The sequence below is a fragment of the Homarus americanus genome, unplaced genomic scaffold (assembly GCF_018991925.1).
Source record: "Homarus americanus isolate GMGI-L3 unplaced genomic scaffold, GMGI_Hamer_2.0 scaffold24523, whole genome shotgun sequence".
NCBI classification, from domain to species: Eukaryota; Metazoa; Arthropoda; class Malacostraca; order Decapoda; family Nephropidae; genus Homarus; species Homarus americanus.
The window spans coordinates 5,361,663-5,389,409 of record NW_024744357.1 but is presented as its reverse complement, the minus strand read 5'-3'; the positions used below and the strand labels follow the sequence as shown (position 1 = coordinate 5,389,409).

Below are 27,747 nucleotides of genomic sequence, written 5' to 3'. Positions count from 1 at the left end.
ACTTAATCCCCCAGGTTGTGTTTGGGTGTTTAAAAATGATCAGGTGAAATAAGCTAATCTGTTCAGGTCACTTCCTACTCTGTTCCTTCAGGTATCATCAACACTTTCTCATACAGTTTCTTCATTAGTCAGTCACTTGACACAGTAGCCAACCTGTTGTTTTACTTTCATTGTTTTACAAAACCATACAAGTTTATTTCTGTTTTTCCTTCAGCTCATTACTACCAAGTGCTTTAGTTTTTGTCATTTTTATTTATGATTTGTTATTAAGTCTTTCAAACCTGCCATTACTAGTCTGTGAACAGAATCTTAGGAAATACTCTACCTAATAATTCAGTACTTACACATATTTACCCCACACTCTCATAGTTGCTGATTAAACCATTTATACTGGGAATCTACTTCTTGCCTAACCTACTATTGTGTAATATATATATATATATATATATAAATATATATATACAGTGGGGTATGCTACAACGAATCTAATTGGTTCTAGAACCTCGTTCGTTATAGGATTAATCCGTCCCAGGCCCCCAAATACAACCACTTAACACTGAAAATTTTCTGTGGAAAATGTAAAAAATACGGTACTTTATCTTACCTTAGTGTTGTTCAGCATGCAGGTACCCCTAAACACTGGCACATCACGATCACTTCCACTGGGAGTCTTGGCTTTAAGGTCCTCAAACAATTGTCTGGTCTTCTCACAAATTATAGCTTCACTAATGCTATCACCTGCCATTTCTTTCTCCTTTATCCACACTAAGAGTAAATTTTCCATCTCTTCAATCACATTACACTTTGCTTTGCTAAGTCTAAAGATTCCCTTAGCCACTTGCACAGTTTTCAACTCCTCTTTATTCTTCAAAATCGTACATATGGTTGATTTAGCCATCCCATATTCATCACTAAGTTTTGCAATGCTTGTTCCATCCTCACGTTTCTTTATGATTTCTTTCTTAGTTTTAAGGGTTATTAGCTTTCTCACTCGCTTTGGACGATTCATTGTTACAATTGTATACTTGTATAACAAAATAGTTATACAAATAACACGAATTTCCACATCAAAAGACGAAATTTCAACAATAACAGTGGTGCACTGGCTACACAATGAGACAAAGATGGCGCCTGACGCTCTTGTTGTGAGCCGCTGTACAATATTCATGCGCCAGACGAAATAGTCCCGTATTCATCCGCGTTCGTTGTAGTTGCGTTCGTTATAGCATTCTCAATTTTATAGGTAAAACCGTTCGTTATAGGAATATTCGTAGTAGGATCCGTTCGTTATAGCATACCCCACTGTATATATATATATTTATGAGTGCCCATCTATATATATGATATATGTATCTTCACACTTGTGCTCCCAGGAATTGGATAACTTCCCTTTCTAATCAAAATAGCTCCACCATCATCCCCCCTCCTGCATTATGTCAAAGGTCCTGCTGTTGACCTTATGCAGCCTACATACATTTAACCAACTCATCTTTAAGACACTTTCTTCAGCATAAAAAGGCATATAGTATAAGACTGAGAAAGTTACACAGTAAACTCTCCAATAAATTCATCCCTTAACAAAATTTCAGATGGACAATTTTTATTTGTACTGTAAATACTGTATTACATTTTGTTTGATATTTTGGAGAACAATCAGTGTCATATCTAGTCAACCATACACTTTGGATATATAAAAATAATAATATAAAATTCATCTCCTGTAATAGACAACTGCAGAGCATAATGTGTAGTATATTTATTCTGTGTTCAAGCAGACTATCTGAAGGTGATATACTGTACAGACATGTGTAAAACTCTTTATTCTCTTTAAAAGTACAGTAAATGTTGGGTTTCTTTCATTTCTTGTGATTTTTTAATGTACTGTACAACCTTTACAAGTTTTCATTTATATTTTTTTTATACAATAAAAAGAAAATGATATATTTATATCTTAAATAACATCTAAACTAATAGTCAAGTTACTTGGGATGGACAAGATCTATTACAGTAATGACCTCGGTAAGTTGGTCAAGAATTCATTCATAATTGTATAAAATTTATCAAGCATATGCACTTTAAAATATCACAGTTAACTTTTCAATCATTTTTCATCACAGCTTAATGAATGATGTAAATTCACCTTGCATAAGAAGTGCAAATATTCACAATCTGAATACCTACGGCGGTGAACGACGACCACCTGCCTTGAATCTCTGCTAGTAAGGTAGAGTGAGGTACAGTGCCATACTTCTTCCGGGAAAATACAACCTCCATGGGAAGATAAAATGTTTGTGATGGCTGAAAATTGGTGTCTTCATCAACTTCCTCATTTACTACTGGGAATAAGTGACTAGCAAGGTTCTCAGCTATCCCAGTCATTAAAGCTCATCTTTGTCACTCCTGCACATTTGACAATGGTAACAGCTGCATTTCCCTCCATCACTGCTGCACATCTTAAAATGGTTTCAGCTGCACATCTTAAAATGGTTCCAGCTGCACTTCACCTCCCATCAATCATGTACTTACTACAAAAACACCAGCTGCATTTCTTTACAAGTCCACATTATTCAGGTCTATTCCAGAAGCAGATGGCAGAGCAACATCTTCAGGAGGGAGAAACTTTCCTATGGGTTGGATGGAGTTCTGAAGGGCAGAGAAACAAACATTAATGCAACAAAATAAAAGGTAGGATGAAAGTGGTAAAAAAATGAACAGAAATGTCATCTTGTCTGGTTATATTTACAAAAGTCCTGTCAACTCTCCTGCTGCTCCACGATCCCCAAGATTAAGATTCGTGAACCTGAGGCATCGGTGTCTAGTGCTTCGGGTTCGTGGAGCTGTAGGAGAGGCGACAGGACTCTTCTTCGTGACTGTACATCAGGAAGAATTCATTGTAATATACATACATTAACACAAATACTCGTACATTTACTTTACCAAATATTCCAAATACTCCCACATGAAATATTCTCAGTGGCATGAACTGACATAAAAAGATGCAGCTCATTTTGACAGCTCGGGTAATGACGTTGCCTATCACTGTAAAATGATGTATGATGGACGTAAATGTTTCAGCGTGTGACAATGAGGAAAAAGGCACCAGGACACAACAGAGGAACCTTTCACTAAGACACACAATAGACAAGACTTATAAGAGTTCATTATTGGCTGCCTCAGTAAGACCAGGTCAAAAAGTTCTTACTGTAGACTGTTAAGAGTAAGTCAGGATTGATATTCATAAAGGTTACTGATGGAACTAAAAATAATAGAATAACAGCGCCCACAGTAGGAATAATTTGGGAGTGGAAAAACACATTCAAGCATCCAGCTACAGAGTGTGTAAAGTTTCTGAAAGTAATTTGATTAGAACCGACTGAGGTAAAAACATCATAGAGGCAACTGCTGGACATAAGAGGAGTTTGGTGTGAAGAAGGAGGAACAGTCTGATGGGACGCTACAGGTGTTTCAACAAAGACTCGTTCACTGGCAACTGTACCTTTAATTCCTGTAGTTTAAGCATTTCTTGTTTGAGTTTGTTGATGATGGAGGTGTTGGGTTGGTTGACTGTGGCATTTGACTGAAGTAATGTAATTTCTTGTTCCTCAGCTTTCTTTTCCCTCATAGTTTGCATCGATCTATTCCCATACAGTCGTAGCAGAGATCCCCAACTACTGATGTGTGGGTGGAGTTTCTGCACAACAATAATAATAATCAGCTAAGACACACCAGAGATGCACAACAGCTAATGGGTAGAAGTCACCATTATATGTCATAATAATTACCCATATCTTATCTGTCATATACTGTACAGAGAAGAAAGTCATACCACGTTAAATATCTCGCCCTTACCGCCAGTGTTACCATACCTGAAGGATAGCCTGTGATGCTCTCTGCTTGCCGTCCTTCTTGTTCTTACACTGTACCTGGACCGTGTGCTTGCCGACGGTCATCACAAATTCATTCTTTTGATTCTTCTGAGTGACCAGCCTGGAGTCTATGTTTGCTCCGTTAAGGCCGAAGTTTCTTTGTAAGCAATTGAGGAGGATAGAATACGGGGAGAGCTCGCTCGTCTTGTTACACAGCTCGGGTACTCTGGGGTCCTCGATACGGATCTCGTCGAAGAACTGTAAATGAGAAGAAATATTTGGAGGTAAATATTAACACGTGTTATCTATCTATCGTCTTTTACTTCCACTTTTGTGTGAGGTAGATCAAGGAGTACAGGGACCTCAGAAATGGGAGAATTAGAAGAATGATACAAGAAAAATATAAATTAATGGCAGGAAAAGGTTTAAAAAGAGAATAAAATTATCCTAGGACAGTGACGCTGAATCTAGTAATGTTACTCCGAGGGACAGAGGGAAATTTGTGTGTTTGGTGAGGATAATTATTCACAAACATCCTGGTAACAATGATGAATATGGAAGCACAAAGTTCTTACCTACCCATCAATCTGTACCATAATAGAGTATTGGCAGTTTTATAACATCTTGAGAGAAAAGCTTATAAGGCAGTATAACAGCCATAAGGACAATGATTAGTTTTTAATACAGATAATTTCATTTATATTCATACCCTGACGCCCGCTGAGCATTTAACATTATGGCAGTGTAGCGTCAACCAATATGTACTGAAGCATTTAGTACTTATAAAGTGTGTGTGATACCATAGATTTGTTTTTATCACCATTATCACGATTTTCAGAGACACTGGCAAGTCTTCTAAGATACAAGTACTGTATTGGAATCTTTTCAATAATATTTTAAACCAAGACACTGTAGTTTAATCCTCTTAACATTCTGAGATGCTGAACCTCCAACAAGACATACAGTATACAGTATCTCACAACTCACAGACAGATCAGCATCCCCTTTAGTGTTGGACTCTTCTCTGATCTTCTCCCCCAGCTCAGGCAGAAGGATCTCCAGGGTGGCCTTGGCTGCCTCGGTCTTGGCCTGCTTCTTGCTGCTGCCGTACCCTGTGCTGTACTGCATCTCATTGATGATGATGGTGGCTGCGTAAGGTGTGGCAGCATTCTCTGGTGGTGCAGCATGAATTAGGCTGAGGAGGAGGTGCAAACTTTTGAATGGGAGAGGAAAGTCTCGCTGATGAGTCAACTTGGTGAACAAAGTGAATTACATATTATGAAAAACAAGTCATTAATAACTGTACACACTGTAATATGAGATGCTGGTAATTAAATATGGATGACATACTGTGGAATGTTTTCACTATTGTTTACCAGGAAGGAAAAGCAAACACTGACTCTCTCTTTATCTGTTGCTATCCAATCCCTCTAAAGCTTTAACATGATCCGAAGATAATAAAAAGAGGATATCTAGAAGAAAGTTTATATTGTACCTAGATTATGGTATAATACTGTATTATTAAGAAGAAAATCAATTTGTCCCAAACAGATAGATGGATGACCTTACAGTCAGGCGAGATAAGATATACATTGAAGTCACTTACCAACTTCCTTGAAGACGTACTTGGGTTGTTTCTTTAGAGCGTGCTGGACGTACTCGTGAAGGATACACACATAGCTCTTTCCTTTAGGGTTCATGATCCATTCCTTCTTGCTGCTGGCTGCTGGGGCGCCATCCTCCTCTGAAACAAAACATGCACTAAAATATTCTCTCTACCGACAGTACGTTCAGTGTTGATTATTCTTACCACACAGCAGCATGACTATGGCAATTTCCTCCAACCATGATCTTAATTCACTCCATGATAACAGCCATAACCCAACTGTGATCGACCCTTGTAGCAATTCCTTCACTTAATTCACACTTCCCTATTTCAATCACTTCTGCCAATACATCCATACATAAACATTCCCAGTACTGTACTGTGAACTATATCAACAGAGACAACCAGTGAAGAAAACAATGTGTTGGCTGTAGAAGACATAAGACAGTGAATGGCTGACACCAGGTGAATGTGTTACCTTGTCTCCTTAATGAGATCAGTTTGGTTCCTTCAGGTAACTGTGGACGATCTTTCTTCTTGTTCACCTTCTGGAATCTTCTTCTTTCTGCCCAAGACCTTAAAAATAAATTAATTATTATATAGTATTCATGAACTTTACAATATTTTTGGTATACACTATCAGAGATCAAATTCATGTAGTACAGTACTTTAGTTATTTTGTAGAGTAGCGAACAATATCGAGAGGAAAGTCCATTATATCGAGGGCTCATTAGATACGACACCTCTACCTATCACACTATATAGAGATAAAAGTCCATTATATCGAGGGTCCATTAGATACGACACCTCTACCTATCATACTATATAGAGATAAAATTCCATTATATCGAGGGTTTGTTAAATATAATACCCCAATGTAAGGGATTATATGGAGAGAGAAGTCCATTTTATGGAGGTGTGTATAAAATTTTAGACACCAAGTAATACTGTACTGTACTTATGAATTTTAGCTCTTAATAAGAACTGTACAGGAGAGCAAGAAACCCACTATGACAAGTATTTACACTATAGGGTAAACCCAAAGAATCTACAACCCTCAATACACCAGTCTGCAGCTTCTCCACAATAACATCCAAGTTCCACAAACTATATTCTGTTAAATTAAACAGTTCAAATGAAAATGTTAAAATCATATAAAGTGAATCTTCTCGTAGAAAACAAATCTTATGGTGCATGACGGTAAGTCACACACACACACACTCACACACCTGGCTGTTAACTTCAGTCTAATGCTCGTGCTCCTCTGTTTATAATACAGCACCAGACCAACACTACTCACTTGAACCTGATGATTTTGATGCTCTTAAACTGGAAGCGTTTAGTACAGTACTCTCGTAACTCCGACACATCCAGGGACTGCTGCTGCAAGTTCTCAACGGCTGTCTCAATCTTGGCATTTCCCACCATTAGGGCGGCCGGTGGAGACACACCTAGGGCAAGAGGGACGAATTCAACCTTGTTTTTTTATATGTAAACTTCAGCAAGCCTTCACCTGCTATACTGCTGGATACCCATAACCTAGAGCAAACACTTAATATTTTAAGGTAATAAAATACTTATACATCCAAGCACCTGCAGAGTATGGTAAGTGAATTTAAAATCTTGTTATTTGGGTTTTAACCAGACCATCCATTTCCATTTAATAATTATCTACTAGTATCCCTCATGTGTACGTATATTAATAATTATTCCTATGAAACGCAATGTGTGAAGGACCAGAGACAAGAGGAAGTAAGGAAGACCAAAGCTGAGGAGGAAGTTTAAGTGCCTGGAGAATACATCAACATTACCACCTATGTACAAGTTCCAGTCCCACAGTTCCACCTAGTGCGTGAGTCAAATACTTGATACTACCCACACACCAGGGGCAGATCCAGGAATATCAAAAGGGGGAGGGGGGTCCAGGAAGGTGTGGGTGGGGAGAACATGGCAATGCAGCGAGCCCACCCAGCTGGGCATTTTGAGGCCAGGTGCACTTGATATTAGGATTTTTTATTTTTATTTTTTATGGGAATTAGCCCACCTGGGCACAGGTCGAACGAGCCACAATGGGGCCTAGGGGGGCGAAAAAAGAAGAATAGAAAGAAATTAAAAATAGAAAAGGAAATGGTTATATTAATCTACACCACGATGATGCCGGAAAACCAACTTTTTAGAGTGAGACGGATTGTATGAGTATGGAAACACAGAAGACAGCAGAACATTCCACAGTGTGAGGAAAGAAGGATGTACTATAACGGGTTATTATAGTGTGACCGACAGTCACAGAGAAACGGTGGGCAAGACGTGTGTTAAGAGTCCACGGCCTTGCCGGCGGTACACAGGATGCCAAATGCACCGAACATTGCCCGTTAAAGTTCCTATAAAAGAGAGAGAGTGAAGCAACATTGTGGTGAAGAGAAAGGGAAGAAAGATTATCAACTAAAGGAGGAGCGTTAATAAGACGAAATGCCTTTGATTCCACCCTATCTAACAGTTGGACAGAAGAGTCACCCCAGATATGAGAACAGTAAATACTTTTTACTTTACAAAAATGCCTGAGTACAATACTGCATTACATTAAAAGTATTGGAATTTTCTGAGGACAAAGGGGGATCTGGACCCCCAGGACACCCCCCCTGGATCCACCCTTACACACACACACACCTTCTTTGTTTGTGTTGAGGGCGAGGGCAGCAGCCAGACTCCCAGTTGCCACCGGACACCCTGAAGGTCGACTCCCACTTGGTGTTGTCTTCATGCCATCAATTCCATTTTCCATCACCCCTATCATGGACTCCTCCCCTCTCTGTCAGGTTCAGAGTTAAGAGACAATACAATACACAAACACAACAATACTAACTTTCATAACCTTCCTGCATACAAACATCTAGAAATAACATAAAAGATATAATAATTCATCACACATAAGAGTTACTGGTATGTGTATGTGATGTGTTTTCTCTGACCAAAAATCATTAATGATACATAAAGTTTTGTTGAGAAGTAATATTAACTGGTTAACTAATAGTCTGCAATTACAATATTAATGTGAGGTAACTTAAGTCCAAAATAAATAATTAAGTTCAAAGAAGGAATTTCTTCCTTAGCTCTCCTGACTACAACTGGAAGCTCTTCTCACAAACCACATAATAATTTCTTACCTGTTCACCGTCTTCTTGTTCATCTTTCTCCTGATCGTTAATCTCTTTGCTCTCCTCTGTGTTGTTCTTCTCAATCTCAAGAGCCTTCATGTACTGGAAGCACGGGATGGCGCTCAGGGGGATGTCGTGTTTCTGAAAGTGATTTTGTATGGCATTAATTAGCAGGGTATTGACACCACCACACACATGTTAGCAAACTACCTGAGCTAAATACAGTACGAGGATTTAACCTGAGCTAAATACAGTACGAAGCTTTAACCTGAGCTAAATACAGTACGAAGCTTTAACCTGAGCTAAGTACAGTACGAAGCTTTAACCTGAGCTAAATACAGCATGAAGGTTTAACCTGAGCTAAATACATTATGTTGACTTAAATGCTGATCTCTAATATAATTTTTAATCTACACAACAAAGCTATGGATGGTTAATCACTTTCATACTGCCAAGACCTCCTCCGGTGTTTTACCTGACTAACTCACAGTATACCAGATTGAATTTTCTTAAAAGTATAAACAAAATTTTTACACAGCCAAAAGTATCCAGACTTACCCTCACACTAGCTTGGTCGAGGAAGTGTTGACAATACTCACACTTACCCTCACACTAGCTTGGCCGAGGAAGTGTTGACAATACCCAGACTTACCCTCACACTAGCTTGGTCGAGGAAGTGTTGACAATACCCACACTTACCCTCACACTAGCTTGGTCGAGGAAGTGTTGACAATACCCACACTTACCCTCACACTAGCTTGGCCGAGGAAGTGTTGACAATACCCAGACTTACCTAACTTGGTGGCGAAGTGACCAGTGGAAGTGTTGAGCAATGACCCACTTACCCTCACTAGCGAGGAAGTGTTGACAATACCCAGACTTACCCTCACACTAGCTTGGAGAGGAAGTGTTGACAATACCCAGACTCACCCTCACTAGCTTGGCGAGGAAGTGTTGACAATACCCAGACTTACCTCACACTAGCTTGGCCGAGAAGTGTTGCAGACTTACCCTCACACTAGCTTGGCCGAAAGTGTTGACAATTCTGCCTCACACAAGAGTGTTGACAATACCCAGACTTACCCTCACACTAGCTTGGCGAGGAAGTGTTGACAATACCCAGACTTACCTCACACTAGCTTGGCTGAGGAAGTGTTGACAATACCCAGACTTACCCTCACACTAGCTTGGCGAGGAAGTGTTGACAATACCCAGACTTACCCTAACACTAGCTTGGCCGAGGAAGTGTTGACAATACCCAGACTTACCCTAACACTAGCTTGGCCGAGGAAGTGTTGACAATACCCAGACTTACCCACACACTAGCTTGGCCGAGGAAGTGTTGACAATACCCAGACTTACCCTCACACTAGCTTGGTCGAGGAAGTGTTGACAATACCCAGACTTACCCTAACACTAGCTTGGCTGAGGAAGTGTTGACAATACCCAGACTTACCCTCACACTAGCTTGGCCGAGGAAGTGTTGACAATACCCACACTTACCCTAACACTAGCTTGGCCGAGGAAGTAAGGTTTGGCCATGGTACAAACTCTCGACTGCTTGTGGAGGTAGACGGGCATACCACTGTTATGAGTCACCTGCACCCACCCTTCAGGCAAGACCTCGAAGTGATTACTCCCCTTTTCTGAAATATTAAGTCACAACTATGAACTTTTTTTCCTGTGGAGAATATGTCCTTCCTTTACATCTTAGTCTTCATATATTTTACTTATTTTTCAAACAAGATGCTCCAATCACACACTAACTCACTCTCTCTCTGTCATTCACACATACACACTCTCTCTCTCTCTCTGTCTCTCTCTGGTGTAGTCAATATAATTTTGTTTTCATCACTATTTGATTTGTTCCTTTCCATCTTATCTGTACACTCAAAAACATTCCTTAACTCCTTAACTTCTCTGGGTGTAAACTAGCACCAATCACTTTCTACAACCCCCAACTCTCTGACACACACTTCCAAAACACCCAATGAACCTCTTTTATCTACTGTGTTATAAAGATGTTTACTTCCCCTTTCCCATCAGCAGTTGTCCATAAACCCATATTTCTTATTAATTTTATTCAGTATATCATGACTTATGTACCAGCATGTAACAATAATACTCATATAATACCATTAATATTCTCAGTAAACTTACCCACAAGAACAACTTTTTGTCTTTCATCATAAGGAGCTTCTTCTCCTTCACCAAGAACAGTGTCTTTCTTCCTCTTCCTGGGGCCCTTCATCTCCTCCGGTAGTCCTTCTTCAAGTAAGGCATCAATCTCTTCCTCTGGCACTTCCGAGTCATATTCGTAGTCCTCCTCCGAGTCTTGACCATCTAGAAATGTAAAAGTAATAAGGAGAAATACAGTTCTTGCAGGGAAACTTGTATATGTCTGTGTTCTGTACATCATTCCTATAGTTAGCTCATAAAGTATATTCCTTGTATAATGATGTCAGCCTACACCCAAAAGCTCCTCCATTAACACAGTCTTCTGATCATGGAGTAATCTATCTCTCTCTCTCCATCATTTTATATTTAGTCTTCCTCTTTATTCAAGCTAATTAACTTTACACACAGGTAGTAACATTTAACTACACAACCTGAAGGATAATCTTTTACCAGTTAATGCCACACACACACACAGTCTTGAGTATTTTTTACCTTACCTTGTTTCATGGCAGATATAAGACAATAGTATTATCTTGGCTTAATATCTCGTGAATACCATACTTAAAACATTTTCTAACCTGATCCAACCTAAACTAACCTGACCTACCCTAATCTAAACTACTAATCTGTCCTTAACATAACCTAAACTGACCTATCATGATTCCTAACCTAACCTAACCCAACCCCACACACACCCACACACCTGGTTCATCATTATCGTCGTCATCGCCATCGTGTACTTCATCCAACAACTGGAAGCCTTCGTACCGGGAGTCTGACAACGCATCATTCCCACCAGACGCCCGAGTAGAGGTCACTGTCACAAAGCAATTAGACAACACGTTATATCTCCACAGTGTTCAGGAAGAATAATACTGCCCTGGCTTCACCTTCACAATAGTTCGTGGCTGAAAATGTAAGGAAGTACCACCTGACTCTTTGACCCTAAGCTAAACCCAAAAATAATAATACTAAAGTTTAAAAATTATAATGAGACTCTTACTTTAACTAGATACTTAGCACCAGTTATAGAGACAAAATATATACATAAGGAATCATTTGGAATTTTCTCTTATGATAAATGTACGGTATCTAGTTACGATTAGCCTGACCATAATTCTTAAATACAGTACCGTAACTTGTGGTTAAGCTTTGGTCAACCAGTAAGGAACATTCCTACACTTTCTGTAATGAAATATTGCATTGTATGAACCTCTGTGAGTCATGATACTGTGAGGTACGACAACACTCCCGCCTCTGTAGTTTGTTGTACGTATCTATTAATGACAACTACAGAAGGACTCATAGCATTAAGTAATGGGTGTATATAATTCTTGTCTTACCAAACTACAGTATATAGAAACAGGGCAGTACTTACCTCCTTAAATCAAAGACAGGAAAACAAATGAAAAAACTTAAGAGAGTTATTCACCTATGAGAGAATTTTGAACACTATTGAGGGGGGACCATACACCAACATGCTGTCCATCAGAGGAGAGTTTCAAAATGCAAGGCTTGAGTTAACACCTTGAAGGAACAACAAATACACAAAGTCGGGTACTGTAATCTTCAAAATCTACTGACAACTTTATCAATGCTATAAAAACGAGTGAGTTTACACCATTTATATATCAAACAGGGATTCAAAAATATATATTGTCAATGCATATTATTTTAAAGAATTCTGACATACTGTGCTCTGACAATAAGCTAAAGTCTTCATTAAATATTCACCAATTTCTATATATACTGTCAATGGAATATAGATAAATAAAAATCAATAAGAAATGAAGAGATTTAAATACCAGTAACAATTCTAGTTAAACATTACGATGAATATTCCTGGGATTTTATGAGGAAACTGTGTTCAATAATAGCTTCTGTGAGCCTTGAAAATACAGACCAAATATTCTACAACTTAACTGATTATCTACAGGAGGAACAACACTTGAATATATAGAAAATAAATTAAATCGAAGAACTTAGAAAATTACATGAAATTTGAGGGTTAAAGAAAAATTGGCACACACACACACACAGGTACTTTTATACACCTTTTGTCATTGCTCTATATCACCTGAAGATTTCTCTACTGTCCCAGCTTATTTCACCTAAAGATTAACCACTCTAACACTATTTAGGGGGATGAGGTTAGGATAGGACAGAATAGGTTAGGTTTGGTTAGGTTAGAATAGGTTAAGTTAGGTTAGGTTAGAATAGGTTAGGTTTGGTTAGATTAGAATAGGTTAAGTTAGGTTAGAGTATGTTAGGTTAGGATAGGATAGGTTTGGTTAGATTAGAATAGGTTAAGTTAGGTTAGGTTAGCATGGTTAATCTTTAGGTGAAATAAGCTGGTAGGATAATCTTGGTGAACCATTCTTTCCTTATGACCTTACCATCAGTGATCATATTTGTCTCTCTACTAACTCACAATCATCATCATCATATCATCATCAATCATCCTAATATACTCATGTATCTTCAAGTATTCATGACCCATTATAGGTTATGCTTGACACAGTACAGTACTTGCTGGTTATTAAGAAACTAAAGGTTGTTAATACAGGCTCCTTCTTTTATATACAAGAGGCCTAAATAATTACGACTGTTTATTTTAGACCGTGCATTAAACAGGGATCTAAGAATCAGTGAAACGGCTCTTGAATAATAACCATAAAATAATGACCCTGTATAAAGCTCTTCTTATTAAGCGTACAGACAGGGGAGAGGGGTAACAATACCTCCTCTCATCTGTTGTCTCTTCCTTACCACATGTCTTCTACTCAAACCTCCTTCAACAACAAGGCCCAAAGACATTCAACTATTTCATCTTCTCGTGAAAGTATATTACCGAATTCTGAGTTTGGCAGATCAGTCGTTACATTACAGAACATTAGTGGTGTGGAGGAGTCACCATTACCAGATAGAAGAACACCAAAGGCTGACTAGTTTTCCCCATCTTTAACCTTTCTTAACATATTCTTTAAACCCCTTGAGGTCGTGTCGTACTTGGTTAATGTCAAGACGATTTTATTCGACGGAGAGGTGACCCCATACACAAGTGGTTAAGGAAATCCACACCACCATTCACTTTAATCCGTCATCGTTCACTTCCACATTATTATTTCTTTGGGTTTGTCTATCATTTCACTGAGAACAATTTTAAAAACTTATGTCTCCCAATTGTAATGAAATCTTGTTCTTCATTTAATTTATTATACTGAGAGAGAGAGAGAGAGCGAGAGCGAGAGAGAGAGAGAGAGAGAGAATAAGCAGTATACAGTAGTGTCAATGGGTGCTGGGGGGTGGATGTGACACTGATAGAGGTATGGTAGCTGGTAGTGCTAAGTAACACTGATAAACCAAACGGATATACTGAGGCCAGTGTGTGTGTGTGTGTGTGTGTGTGTTTAGGTATGCGGAGAAAAAAAAATTAAATTAGAAAATAAAATGCAGGGAAAGACCAGATATTTCAGATACTGCTGGGGGAATTACCTAAAATTGTGTGAAGTGGAATTCTTTTGTGTTTAGAAGCAAGCAAGCAAGCAACTAGTGGTTTACTTGGCAACTCAACACCATGTCAGGCAAACACTTGTGAATCATCCAAGGAATGGGGAAAACTTGTTCCTTTGTTTGTTTTCTCTTAATGTATGTTGAGGAAACATGCAAGTGTTGCCAAACTTGTGTTGATCCTCAAGTAAATGCCACCAACACTGAAGATAACAAACACACAGACAGACTCAAGAGATAAACAGATTGTTAAACACCCCTTTTGTAGTATGACAAGTGAGACCTACATAAAGTGATGTAATATACTGTACAGTAGTTAAGTATGACAGTGTACCCCCAGGAGTGTTCATGCTGTACACCTACAGTGGGTACATTAACACACAGTCCTATAACATATTCAATTCTGTAAAACTATAAATTGATTTTCATCACTAAAGAGCACAGAAGCTGATAGAGATATCAAAAAAAGGGATAAACCAAAAAGAATAAATTAACAGCAGGATGTGAACAGCCACGAAGCATCATCAACGACTGAGCAGTATGGCGTCAAGTAGCTTTTGGAGACGGACGTACTGCTGATGGGGTAACGCTGGGCAATGTGACGTGACACGGATAAACTGGATGTTTATCTTGGGGTCTTGAGGAAAGGGAATACCACAGCAGAAAACCTCACTTACAGCACCAAGAGTATTATGAGACAGAGAAAAAAAAAAGAGTGTTTGTGTTTATTCTTAGTTTTGGCCAGCCTGCAACATACAGTACTGTACTGAGAAAAGGGCCTTTAATTTTTTTTTCTGTGCATAGATGAACAGTCCCCTTCACTAGTGCGTTTACAGGGGCTCGTCATATAAACATTCCACACGTCATTACAATGCGATATTTGTTTTAATATTGTTTTACTTTGATTCCATAGTATACTGTACTTACTTTTGCGAGTTTCCTTCTGTTGAATGTAAACAAACACAGGGCTGCCACACTGCACAAAACCTGACAAGCCGTTGTAAACACACTAGTGAAGGGGGACTGTATATTAGACAGTACTGAATACAGACACACAACACCTTAAATAATATACAGAAATCATGACATTTTAGAGCAATATATGTACACATTAAACTTTATTTAGAACTATACAGAGGGTAACTATCACTGAAGAGCCATGCAGAGCAGTGTGTTAGTACAGTACTGGATGATGATATAAAACACTATTCAGTACCAGCTCCACCCTCCTCTCTCTCATTCTTGTACAACATTTAGCAGAATTTTTATTAATTATATGACATTGTTCCCTTTGTCTTACTCTCATTCTTACACATCTCCTCTACTCTTGCTCTCACTGTTACTCTGTGTCTCTCATTCTTAAATACCGGTAATTCAGACTGGCATAACTACACAAAGCCTCTAACAGATTCTGCAACCTATAGGAAGCATAAGTTAATTAAGGGAATATATATGATTATGTGATGCACTGGCAGAAACAGAACATGTTTTTGTTAGTGACGCACATCCAGTTGATGCCCACGACCACAGAGCGTCCTCTCTGTCCGGGCCCTGGCTGCTGCTGCCTCCGGGTGCCGGGCACGACGATCTTCCCTCATCTCCTTCACTGTCGAGACGAGGGAGCTTTCTCGGAGGGCCGTCGGGGCTAGTCTCTACTTTGGACATTTCTTATTCTTCTGCAAGATTAAATCCATGATGAAATAAAAGTTGGAATTTAAGACAACATAAACAGCAGAGTTGAGGAAAGATCTCAGTTGGATGAACTCATTTTCATAAAAAAAAAAAAAAATAAAAATTACACCATTCTGTCCCTTAACATTGTGTATAAGTTATATCTAGAAACAAGAACGAGTGAAAACATACAACAAATTAAACTCTCAAACCTTCATCTGCCTGAGGTCAGTGACACAACTCGCAGAAAGTACTCATGTGTACAGCTCTGGTCTGTCTCCATACAGTACTTTCAACAGACAGGCTTACATCAAGACTCACCATGTGTGGGCTACTGTATAGAAATTCTGAAATATTTCTTGCCTGCTTCAATAAATCATTCATCTAGACACATTGTTTTCTTTTAGTTCTGGGGAATATATTAAGTATGGAGAGCTTATTTTAAGGAAGTCTTTGTTACTGATAAAACATTTTCTAAACTGTACACAATTTGTGGTATTTTCAGTCGACCCGCTAAATGTTGTGCCATTCTCAATACACTGCTAGTGCTGCACTGTATTTAATATGTGGACAGTTGCCTTCAATTATCACCTGTAACAGTAAACAAACACACAGTTGCCATATCTCCCAAAATGCACCAGACACTGTCCCAGATGCAGGTGATGGCAACTGTACATAAAAGACCTTAATTCTACCAGACAAATATTGGTAAGCTTTTATAAGTAATTTGTCTGCACATAAATCAGTACAGTATTATATCAACTCATTACAAATGTCATATCTTACTGTTCCTTCAGGTTTACACAAGTCTCCATATCAGATGCGTGAGTCAAGCAGCTTCACATGTAAACTGTAGTTATCACCTTTGAGACCACAACAATGTCAACACACTCCACATAACTGACCTATAAGCTAAACTCCAACCACTAATACCATACTTATCAGCCCTCACATTTATGGTTGTTAACTGGTTCTTGGTAGCTAAGTGACCCATGGATCAACTCAGCACCAAGCAACCACTCAACTTTTATGATCTGTGATTGTTGCAAAGGTTCAGGCCAAAAATGGGTGAAGCTTAGATGACAGGACAATTAGGCACATTTACTAAATATTTCAATCATTCAACAAAGATAAACTATTATTTACAATATATTTTGATCACCCTGAAATATATCATAGATACAAATCACTGCTGCTTGCTTACCTGGGTCCCTTACACAGGGGCGACTCAGCTACAAAGTTACAGCACCTTGTACAGTATACACAACAAACATGGATCAGGTGAGGACAACATTGTGATGATGCTGTAACCTTGCTGCTCAGTGGCCCTTATGCTGGGGTTCAAACACCACAACAGAACAGCACACAGCTCTTACGTCGTGTATCAGACATATCATCAATGTTCTCCTCGAGTCAGAGACAATATATCTTTGCCTGTAGAGTAAAAGCCTGATATAGTGGTGGCGCCTGCAGGCATGAGAGAGGATGTTGACAGACCCTGTACCACCTAGACAAAAGGCTACAACCTTACATTGTCCGGTTGAGCCACATCTAGGGAGGTAGGTTAAGGTCTGTTGCAACCCTTGGATCCCACCTCTTATGTACATACTGTATATAATCCATGGGTGGAGCGGAGACATTTCATTGTCCTGCTATGCATATGGTGACATAAATGCATTGACAATAGTTCTGGTAAAGAGAGGTGACACATTGAAATCACTCCCTCATCAAAAGCGCTGTTGCAATGCACAATACAGGTGAGATTCATCTGCTGTCTTTGCTTATGCACTCTTGAAATATACTTACAGAAGCCCCAACCAGCGATGTTGTGGTTATAAAACTAAACTGTAAGTTACAGCCATAAAAACTGTCCAAAGTAGACGTAATACAATACAGTATTGACAACAATGTTTAATACCTATACTACTGTTCTTATCAATCTTCACTACAAAGTCAATACTGTACTGTACACAGGACTCCATTATTATACCTGTATAGTACACTGGACCCTCAATAAAAAACGATAATAAGTTCCTGAAAACCTCGATTATTTGTGAATTGTTCTATCATCAAACTTAATTTCTTATGGGAACAGTTCTGGCCCTCACACAACTGTCAGTTATTCTTGGTTGATGTGCTTTACTAGTGTTATACACCCTGTACCTACACCATCTAGGTACACTAGAAATTGTACACCAGTATGGTCTATATACCTGTACCTGCATTTTCTATATACAGTACATGTTAAATCTATTGTAAATGTTTTTGATGATTTTACTGACTAAATATTATTACTGTACAGTACAGTGGTCCCTCGGTTAACGAGCAAAATTTGTTCTAGAAGGTTGCTCGTTAACCGAAACTATTGTTTCAATGGGTTTTTGGGTAATTGGTTCCAGCTCACCAAAAATTGCCTAAAGTCAACAAAAAAGGTAGTAAAGTACACTTACTTTGAGGTGTGTATGTAGAAGGCTCCTGGATGATGATGATGGGAATTAGAATGGGGGTGGAGGAGAAGGGAGAAGAGAAGGAATGGGGTGGAAGAGAAGTCACCCCATGGTGCCATTTCACCCATAAAATTTTAGTTTACTTGGTGTAATTCAAGATTATTTTCTTTATATCAACACTGCACTGCATTACATATTGTCAATATGTAAAATAAATTTCAAAATGACCAAAAATTTGACTGGAAACACAGAAAAAAAGTGTTTAGTTGAAGAGAGTCTCAAGCAAGATGTTACCTCCACTGAAGACACAGAGACTGACGCCTGTATGGTGTGTTGACAGGCTGTTTGGCGCACTAAAAACTAGTTTCCCTGTACTTAAATTATGTTAAATTATTGTTAAAATGACTAAAAAATTTAATATATGACTTTTAAAATTATTGAATAGTACAAACTTCTTGATATTTACTAAAATAGTAAGGAATTTAAGCCCTAGAACCGATTACTGTATTGGCGGACTAATATGACAGCTAGTGTGCAAGAGAAAACATGTTGAGGGGCGCTCGTAAGGCATTCGTTAATCGAGGGATTGCTCGTTAACCGAAGTTAAGAATTTTATGGAAGGTAATTCGTTAACCGAGGGATCACTGTATTATCATCTAGGTGTACAGTACTATTAAAGGGTAATTTTGCGTGGTTCATCTTCATCTTAAATTTGACCATTAATATCTAATGTAAAAGCAATTCAAACAGGTCGTGATTAATGTTTGTCCTATAATAATTGTTGAGTTGTCAGGATACGATTCAAGTGCAACAAAAAAAAAAAAAAATAGTAATTAATATTTTTTTCTTTATTAAATAGAAGAACTATAATTTTTTATTTTTTTATTTAAGGTTTCTTGGGAACTCTGTAGACACAAGTCCCACTCTGGTGATTAAAATGGTCTAATGTACAACATTATTATCCTAATGATATCATAGTATTTTATTAACGTTGAACAATACATTACAGTACTATTACCGTATGTATTCAAACACTGCATTTCCTATTCATCATAGTGTTTAATAATGTTAATACGGTTAATAAACATTTGGTGGTGAATTTTGGGAACAGGAGAGCAGCCGTGGGCCGCCTTCTGCACCGTACCTGTAGTCCATCTTTGTGAATCCATCATTCATATGTAATGATTTGGTCTTCAAGAAAAACGAAAGAAATTTATGCCTCGTTCTCTTGTGAAACTTTCTCTAATGAATCATTCTTTATCTTGGGTCCAGTGTAAATATCACACGTGCAAAATTCATTCATGCAGTTGAAATTGTAATATTTTAATATATTCTTAGATATAACTAACCTTCTATTCATCCATCTACCTAAATACTATACTCAATATATTTTTGGTCATAGAGTGGAAAGTCACATAACTCAGTGTACACGAAACATCTCCAAAATACTGCCTCATTAACACCGAGATGAACATGATGTCAATACAAGAGTTAAAACAAAGCAAACCTATTTCTTCCCAAGTTAACTTTAAGCAATCTATATCAAGTAACACTCTTAACACCATATTGTCTAGACTTGATTGTTTGAACCGGCTCTAACAACAGGATATGGTGTTGTCCGGCACTCACGGTCAAATAACTCACAGGTGGTAGTTATCCTAGACGAGGTGCCTCTTGTTCACTACACCTGGGAGCAGTTTCTTAAGGAAATAACACAAAATTACTACAAAACAGATGTATGGAGAGTTAGGTTCGGTTTGGTTGGGTGAGGTTAGCGAGGAATGGATTGTGGAGGAACTACAGGAGAATGCTGGATGAATGCCACCTGAGACTTATTTGTCTGAGAGTGTGGACTAATATCCACTGCCCTAACAAAATTACACTATGCTGCTGGCAGGCAATGAAGAGTAACTTTTTTATGATGATAAATGAGACAAATGTAAATAAAAACCCAGAAATATTTACAGCTGGTAATGATACTGTCACCAATGGCCAACACCCAAGTAACCAACACAAGCTCTGCCTTCGGTGTGGTCACCCAAGGATGGCAATTCTGTCCTCATTAAACTGCAACAGATCACTGGGACCACATGAAGATTATTCCCCCTCCCCACAGCTTATTTCACAAGTTAATAAGACACCCTTACACTATTAAGGGGTTGGATTAGGATAGGTTAGCATTAGGGTGTTAAGTGAAATAAGCTGAGGGTGGGTCTATCTTCAAGTGAGGATTCTTTGTCATTTCCTTTCAGTCCAGATGATCACTATGTAACACTTCTTAATATAGAGCAGCCCTCCTCTTAACCTTCACCCTAAAGTGTTCAGTATATCAGAGTGGCACTGAAGGAAGGTGTATAAAAATTAATGTCTCTACAGTAAAGGCAGCGGCACACTGGGCACTTTCCTCCCAACATGTTTGGCCAACACGGTCCGGCCAAAAAACAAAGAGAAGTTTTGACTCACACTGGGATGTTTTGTTGTTGCATCTGCCCAAAGCAACGAAAACAATAACAAAGCGTCTTGACGAGGTCCGCCATGGATCCCGTTACTACAGTTGAGGCCTTGCAGGATTGTGCTATAGTTCTTCAACTGCTGAAGCAAGTGAGGCATCTTCAAAAGTTAAAGAAAAGACATTGGGTGCGTCGTGAAGTTTTTTTTAAAAGTGGCAGTGGCTGGCCTGTCAAAGAAGACCCAGAATAATGATTTAATAAGACTAAAGACGTTTTAAAGTGATGAATAAATAGAAATGTGTCATCGTTTACGTGTTACAATTTAAATTATTATTGTTTCAGGATTTATTTCAAATTTTTCTTGAAATTATACGAAGCTCATTTGAGCACTAATCCAGCCAGCAAAGATCCCCGCCCAACCATTACCCATTTCTTGCAACATCAGAAAGCCTGCTGCTTGCTGGGCAGACAGGCCAACAGCCAGCAAAATGGGCGACATGTTTGGAGGAAGGTGCCCGGTGTGTTTTAATAATAGAAAGTAAATCTGGTGTAAATCTTTAGAAAAAAATACAATAAAAATTTACATCATAAGATCATGTCTCCACAGGAAGCACGAGTGATGGACGATACTATGGGGAAAAAAGTGACGACTATCGTATACTTGACCCAACATAACCTAACCAAACTTGGAGAGACAGAGTTGTGTGTCATCTATCCTAATTACAGGTACAGTATAGCAAATTAGCCCTGTAGCCCCCTGAGCAACCATAATCAGAGCTGTCCTTCTCACGGTGATTAAAAAAATTATTTCGCTCATTTTCCTACACTAGATTACACTATGTACTAAATTAATATAATCTGTAAGGAACCTGTCAAACATCTCCATTAGAGGAAGTGCCACACAGAACCAGGCAGTATTCTGAGTACAGTACAGTATCTGACAAAAACACAACCTTAGCTGGGAGGGTTAGGTTAGGTTGTACAAGATAATATAAATTTCTGATATCATGCCACTCTTCTTACATACAGTAGTTATATACAGCACCAGTCTGAAATTCCCAATACATGCAGTACATCAAGTGTACACTGTATTTCTTGTCAAATATTTATATCTAAAATTCACGCAAGGTCAAACAGTATGATAAAAAAATAAGTTTTCTTTAAGTAAAAACTCAAAACTAATTAGTGAATGAGTTTTGGGATGGCAGGAAGTTTACATAGCACAGACCCCCAGCTTATTTCATCTGATGATTAAGCACCCTGATGTTACCTGGAGGGTTAGGTTAGCATTGGTGTTTAATAATCAGGTGACATAAGCTGGGGTGCCTCTGGGGTGCCTAGCTTTCATGTGATCTGACATTTTACTAATGGTGTAAAATACAGCTGTAACCAATTACTGTACTATTACAGAGTTATCACTGATATAGTAACAGTACTCAAGTGATTGTGTAGACTACAAAGCTGGGTGAAGAACATGAAAAACACACAAACTTAGGGTAAATACTACAATGTGAAGACGTCCATCATAAACAACAGTTCATTGTACCTGATGAGCCTAGAACACCTCACAACACAAACTATGATGACTTTTTTGTCAGTTTGTTGAAGCATCAAAGCCACAGAAGTCACAGCTTACTCATCAATTTCAAAGTAGCTACAGTATATTTACAGTAAATTTCCACAGTTCCAACATAGGATACATTATATTTACACAAAGTAATGTAATGGATAATAATTATTCTATAAATAAAACCCCCAAATTACTAGTGCAGGCATGTCTGTTGTACTACCAACAATAACACACAAATTATAAGCAATTGGCCGGACAATACAACAAATGTGTCAGGCTCTTGGTGTGCTCACTTGAACACTTCTAAACCCACACATATTGTACTGTGCTGCAGGATCACCCTTACAGCACCTCCTCCTCTAAGTGTTTGTACAGGTTACCACACACACACACACATTCTCGTCTCAGGTGATCAAGTCTTGGTCTAGTGTGGTTTAGCTGAATCTTTTGATGTTTAGGAACCCTCACTTCTTGAACCTAATAATTAAGCACCCTAATGCTAAATACGGGAGATTAGGTTAGGTTAACATTAGGGTATTAATCTTAAGCTGAAATAAGCTGGGGCTAATCATCAAGTGATCTGCTTTTTCTTATACAGTACAGGTATTCTACACCTTAAAACAAACTTATGGTCAAGATCCTATGGGAAAAAAAGATGTTATTGACAATGCAAAATCATTCCATACATTCTCCAGTTTATAAAATTTGTTCAAGAAATATGCAAATTCTGGGCAAATGCTGTTAACTATTTTACTGTATAATACTGCACTGTACTTGTTCAGGTAAGACTTGAAGACAATTGGGCATGTGCACCTTTCCTTAACAAATAATAAACTGTACTAACATTAAGCTCGACTATTCCTTGCCTTGAAAAAACTGCAACGAAGAACAAGGAATTACGATTTTCATGTTTTCGGTTTTTTAAAGATTTCTCTTTGTATAAATAATGGACTTCCCTCTGCCGCCTCCACCCAACACAACACAACACAGCACCGTCACGCTACTTGATCTGTTATAAATGTACAAATTCTTACCAACAGTCAAATGCTTCCACTGACTATTACATTATAATTTTGATATATAAGATATGATGAACCAACCTAACCTAACCTAACCAAAGGATAATGTAATAATTTTAGAAGAACTTACATAAACAGGTACCTCTCTGTCACAGGACTTATATTTATGGTATTTAAGTTAAATTAATAATGTTCCCTGTGTGGTTATAAATATGACAACATGAGATAAAACATTTTTTTTTATTCACCCAACAGGTCTCACCACAGCAAATTACAGTGCACCCATAATACTGTACCTGAAGTCTAGTAATTTTAATGATATAACTTCAAACCCCACTCAACCTAACCTAACCTAATCCAACCCGACCCGACCTGACCTATTTTGGGGATTTTTGGCCACTCGCTTTTTGGCCATTTCTAACCTAACCTTTACTTCTAATTATTCTTTCTTGAAATATAACTGAGGCAGAATCAGACAAGGAACTAGAAAATTATGGTAAAATTATTGTTTCGGTCACACGCCTATTTGGAAGTCATTCAAAACACATCATAGACCATCGGTAAAACATAATTTCAACCGAACCTAAATTTTACTGGGTAAAATAACGGCATTATTTTAGTTGCGGTCATCTGGGAAATCTTATGAATTTAGGTTAGGTTAGATATAGTTCCTGGGTTCTGGAGCTACGTTAAGTTAGGTTAGGTTAGATATAGTTCCTGGGTTCTGGAGCTAGGTTAGGTTAGGTTAGGTTAGATCAAAATCATTCAAAACACGTCAAAAACCGTTGAAAAAACATAGGAATGACCAGAACTAAAATTTTACCCAAATAACATAAGTGCAGTCTAAAATTAGTCGACAATATTAGCTGTACACTTACGCAGGGACTCTGTGTAATTCTGTTTAGGCAAGGCAAGGTTAGGTTAGGTCATGTAGGTTAGTTTAGGTTGGGTTAGATTAGGTTAGGTCATGTAGGTTAGTTTAGGTTGGGTTGGGTTGGGTTAGGTTAGGTTAGGTTAGGTCATGTAGGTTAGTTTAGGTTGGGCTGGGTTAGGTTAGGTTAGGTTAGGTCATGTAGGTTAGTTTAGGTTAGGTTAGGTTAGGTTAGGTTAGGTTAGGCTAGGCTAGGTAGAGTCCTCTGAAATTCGTCATATAAAAAATAAGTTGTCTTCAATTTAATATTTACCCAATAAGGTTGTTCACATGCACAAGACACGTCAAGTATTACCCAAGATAAAAGTAATAAACGTTAAATAAACTCCCCAAATTAAGATAAAATACAATTGAATGGATTCTCGTTTCCATTTATCTGTTTAATAAATTATAAATAATGTTTCCACAAAGTTTCATGCAATTGTATCAACTTAACAGACAACCGGACAAATATCCAAAGCCTTATATACGTACATAATGAACCAATCTACATACATGTTGAACTAATTTACGTACATAAACTAATCCCTTCAAATTATTACCCCCAAGAGAAGTTATATAACAAATTAAGGAACAAAATATCAATACTATCACTCATTACCACCAAACACTCTTAGGTGGTTGACCCTCAATTTACTTATTCTAGCCACCATTAACGACCAACACCACCGCCTTAACTACACACACAATAACATCAGTCATTATACAATACCTAATGACAAAAATCAGGTCTAAAAATGAAAGAAAATAAGGTAGATGATAGTGATGGAGTGGACCTGTGCTGATGGTGGTGGGTGACGCGGCTCCCTCTCTCTCCCTCTCCCTCCCATGCTCCCTCCCTCTCATGCTCCCTCTCCCTCTCCCCTGTGTGTTAAAATCATTATAAACCTGACTTTAATATATATTTTGTATCATTAAATTAGCCATGAATAATCTTACATACATAGATTCATTTCCTAGGTTGAATAATGTGATAATGTGACAGTAAAACACCTGAATTATTGTAAAGTTTTCTTTTTATGTGTTTAATAATATTTCTAGCTATTTTGAATTAACATAACCTTCCTTTTTAGACCATAACTAATGACCTAAGTTAAATTTGATTAGGTGATATTTATTTAAAATTATGCCTATAAGTCTCAAAATTTAGATATTTATTAACTTGTTAAGAATATATAAATGACTCCGGGAACCACTATGATATAGATATTAATAAAGTTCAACATTACTCTTAATTCCTTAATCAAATATCATTATACAGTATAAATAAATATATATTGAATACATTATCCATCCCTACTACACCTGCTTCCATGACCTAATTAATCCATGCAAATTAATGTTATGACACTGTACTCACATGTAAATATCATCATACACTCTGTAAAGCTATAAATAATTTTCTATGTTAAATATTCAACATAAAAATAACTATTATATTGGCATGACACAAGGTGATAATGGCCAACTAAAGTATTCTTAAATTTCGTGTTAATTATAGTTTATAGACAATGCAAGTCTTAGCCTTCTATCTATATATCATCTATGTCTATATGTATCAAAATTTAACACTATATTTAAGAAGAATTTTTTTACCTCCCTACACATAGTCTTACACCAGCTCTTACTTAACCTTTCCTACTTGGCTTCTTCCCTTACATCACCCAATTCTCCTAAGTCCTCCTTCACACTGACGTAGGGTAGGAGGTCCCAGTGAGGCGCTTCTCTTGAGTGATGATGCTGTTTTAGGTGAATATGAGGCAGTTAATGATGATGAATTTTATTACATTTATGAAGAGTTAAGTAAGGTAGATCGGTCTGTAGAAATACCACTGTTCACCACATCACCTGGCCTGGTCTTATAGAGAGAAAGTGAAGAAAAGACCTAACAAAGTCCCATTAATGTTGACTCATGATGATAAGAGACCCTCAGTGTTTCATCAGTACTCAAGAGGCTTATCTAGCATTTTATATATATTTTTAAACCTTGCCTATTGATATACCTGAAGAAACTCAAAGGATCTTACAATGAATGTTTCTCTGTGCTTAGAATCTTGGCTACAGATTCTCAAAAATCCCCACAATGGAATCACTAGAAGATAAGTCCCCACCACCCACCCCAAGTTTATTTTACCAGAAGATTAACTACCCTCATGTTACTTGAGGGGGTTAGGGTAGTTAAGGTTCGGTTAATTGCGTTAGGTTTATTTAGGTTAAGTATTAAATGAACGTATCTAATTAAGGTACAGTCTTAGTGTTAATTTGTCTCCTAACTAGTATTAAGTGACCTTTTAGTTAAGGTACAATACATTAACTTACGATTTATTGAGAGTCCGTTTGGCCTTGATGGAGTGAGTCACAGATATTCTTACATTATTATCAGTTAGCAGGAAAAAAATAATAGTGTTTTCTGATATTACAAAGGTGAGACATCCGCTACCAGTTATCCTGACTTAAAGGTTATCTTTCCTATCAGAACCCGGGGAAACTTAACGCACTCTAGTTATCACCACCTGGAACCTAACACACTCTAGTTATCATCACCTGGAACCTAACACACTCTAATTATCACCACCTGGAACCTAACACACTCTAGTTATCACCACCTGGAACCTAACACACTCTAGTTATCACCACCTGGAACCTAACACACTCTAGTTATCACCACCTGGTTATGGAACCTAACACACTCTAGTTATCACCACCTGGAACCTAACACACTCTAGTTATCACCACCTGGAACCTAACACATCTCACTCTAATTATCACCACCTGGAACCTAACACACTCTAGTTATCACCACCTGGAACCTAACACACTCTATTATCACCACCTGGAACTAACGCACTCTAGTTATCACCACCTGGAACCTAACACACTCTAGTTATCATCACCTGGAACCTAACACACTCTAATTATCACCACCTGGAACCTAACACACTCTAGTTATCATCACCTGGAACCTAACACACTCTAATTATCACCACCTGGAACCTAACACACTCTAGTTATCACCACCTGGAACCTAACACACTCTAATTATCACCACCTGGGACCTAACACACTCTAGTTATCACCACCTGGAACCTAACACACTCTAATTATCACCACCTGGAACCTAACACACTCTAGTTATCACCACCTGGAACCTAACACACTCTAATTATCACCACCTGAACCTAACATACTCTAGTTATCACACCTGAACCTAACACACTCTAGTTATCACCTGGGAACCTAACACACTCTAGTTATCACCAATTCGAACCTAACACACTCTAGTTGACCTGTTATCACCACCTGAACCTAACACACTCTAGTTATCACCACCTGGAACCTAACAC

At 38.0% G+C, this 27,747-nt stretch overlaps 1 protein-coding gene across 3 annotated transcripts; it reads right to left on the bottom strand.

Moving 5' to 3' along the window:
- Nucleotides 1–1,805: 1,805 nt before the first annotated feature.
- On the bottom strand, nucleotides 1,806–25,223 carry LOC121877710 (microprocessor complex subunit DGCR8-like). 3 transcript variants are annotated; one of them, XM_042383545.1, is made up of 14 exons: nucleotides 25,180–25,223; nucleotides 15,821–15,991; nucleotides 11,509–11,622; nucleotides 10,788–10,970; nucleotides 10,131–10,273; nucleotides 8,637–8,768; nucleotides 8,140–8,281; nucleotides 6,773–6,923; nucleotides 5,951–6,048; nucleotides 5,473–5,610; nucleotides 4,854–5,038; nucleotides 3,867–4,124; nucleotides 3,497–3,691; nucleotides 1,806–2,643 (listed from the first exon to the last, which is right to left on the bottom strand). In XM_042383545.1, exons 2-14 carry the CDS (start codon nucleotides 15,978–15,980, stop codon nucleotides 2,551–2,553), a joined length of 1,992 nt encoding a protein of 663 aa, XP_042239479.1. In that variant the 5' UTR covers nucleotides 15,981–15,991; nucleotides 25,180–25,223; the 3' UTR covers nucleotides 1,806–2,550. The 3 variants fall into 3 exon arrangements, with proteins under 3 accessions (XP_042239479.1, XP_042239476.1, XP_042239477.1); XM_042383542.1 differs by having other exon boundaries at nucleotides 25,116–25,210; XM_042383543.1 differs by lacking the exon at nucleotides 25,180–25,223 and having other exon boundaries at nucleotides 15,821–18,265.
- Between the last annotated feature and the right edge of the window lie 2,524 nt (nucleotides 25,224–27,747).

Bases quoted from the DNA above. Each gene is read 5' to 3' on its own strand.
- LOC121877710 (XM_042383545.1), bottom strand. From the start codon at position 15,980: ATGTCCAAAGTAGAGACTAGCCCCGACGGCCCTCCGAGAAAGCTCCCT. The intron at 10,274-10,787 runs GTAAGTTTACTG...TTAATATTTCAG, and splicing joins ACAAAAAGTTGTTCTTGTGG to AAAAGGGGAGTAATCACTTC. The intron at 8,282-8,636 runs GTAAGAAATTAT...TGAACCTGACAG, and splicing joins AACAAGAAGACGGTGAACAG to AGAGGGGAGGAGTCCATGAT.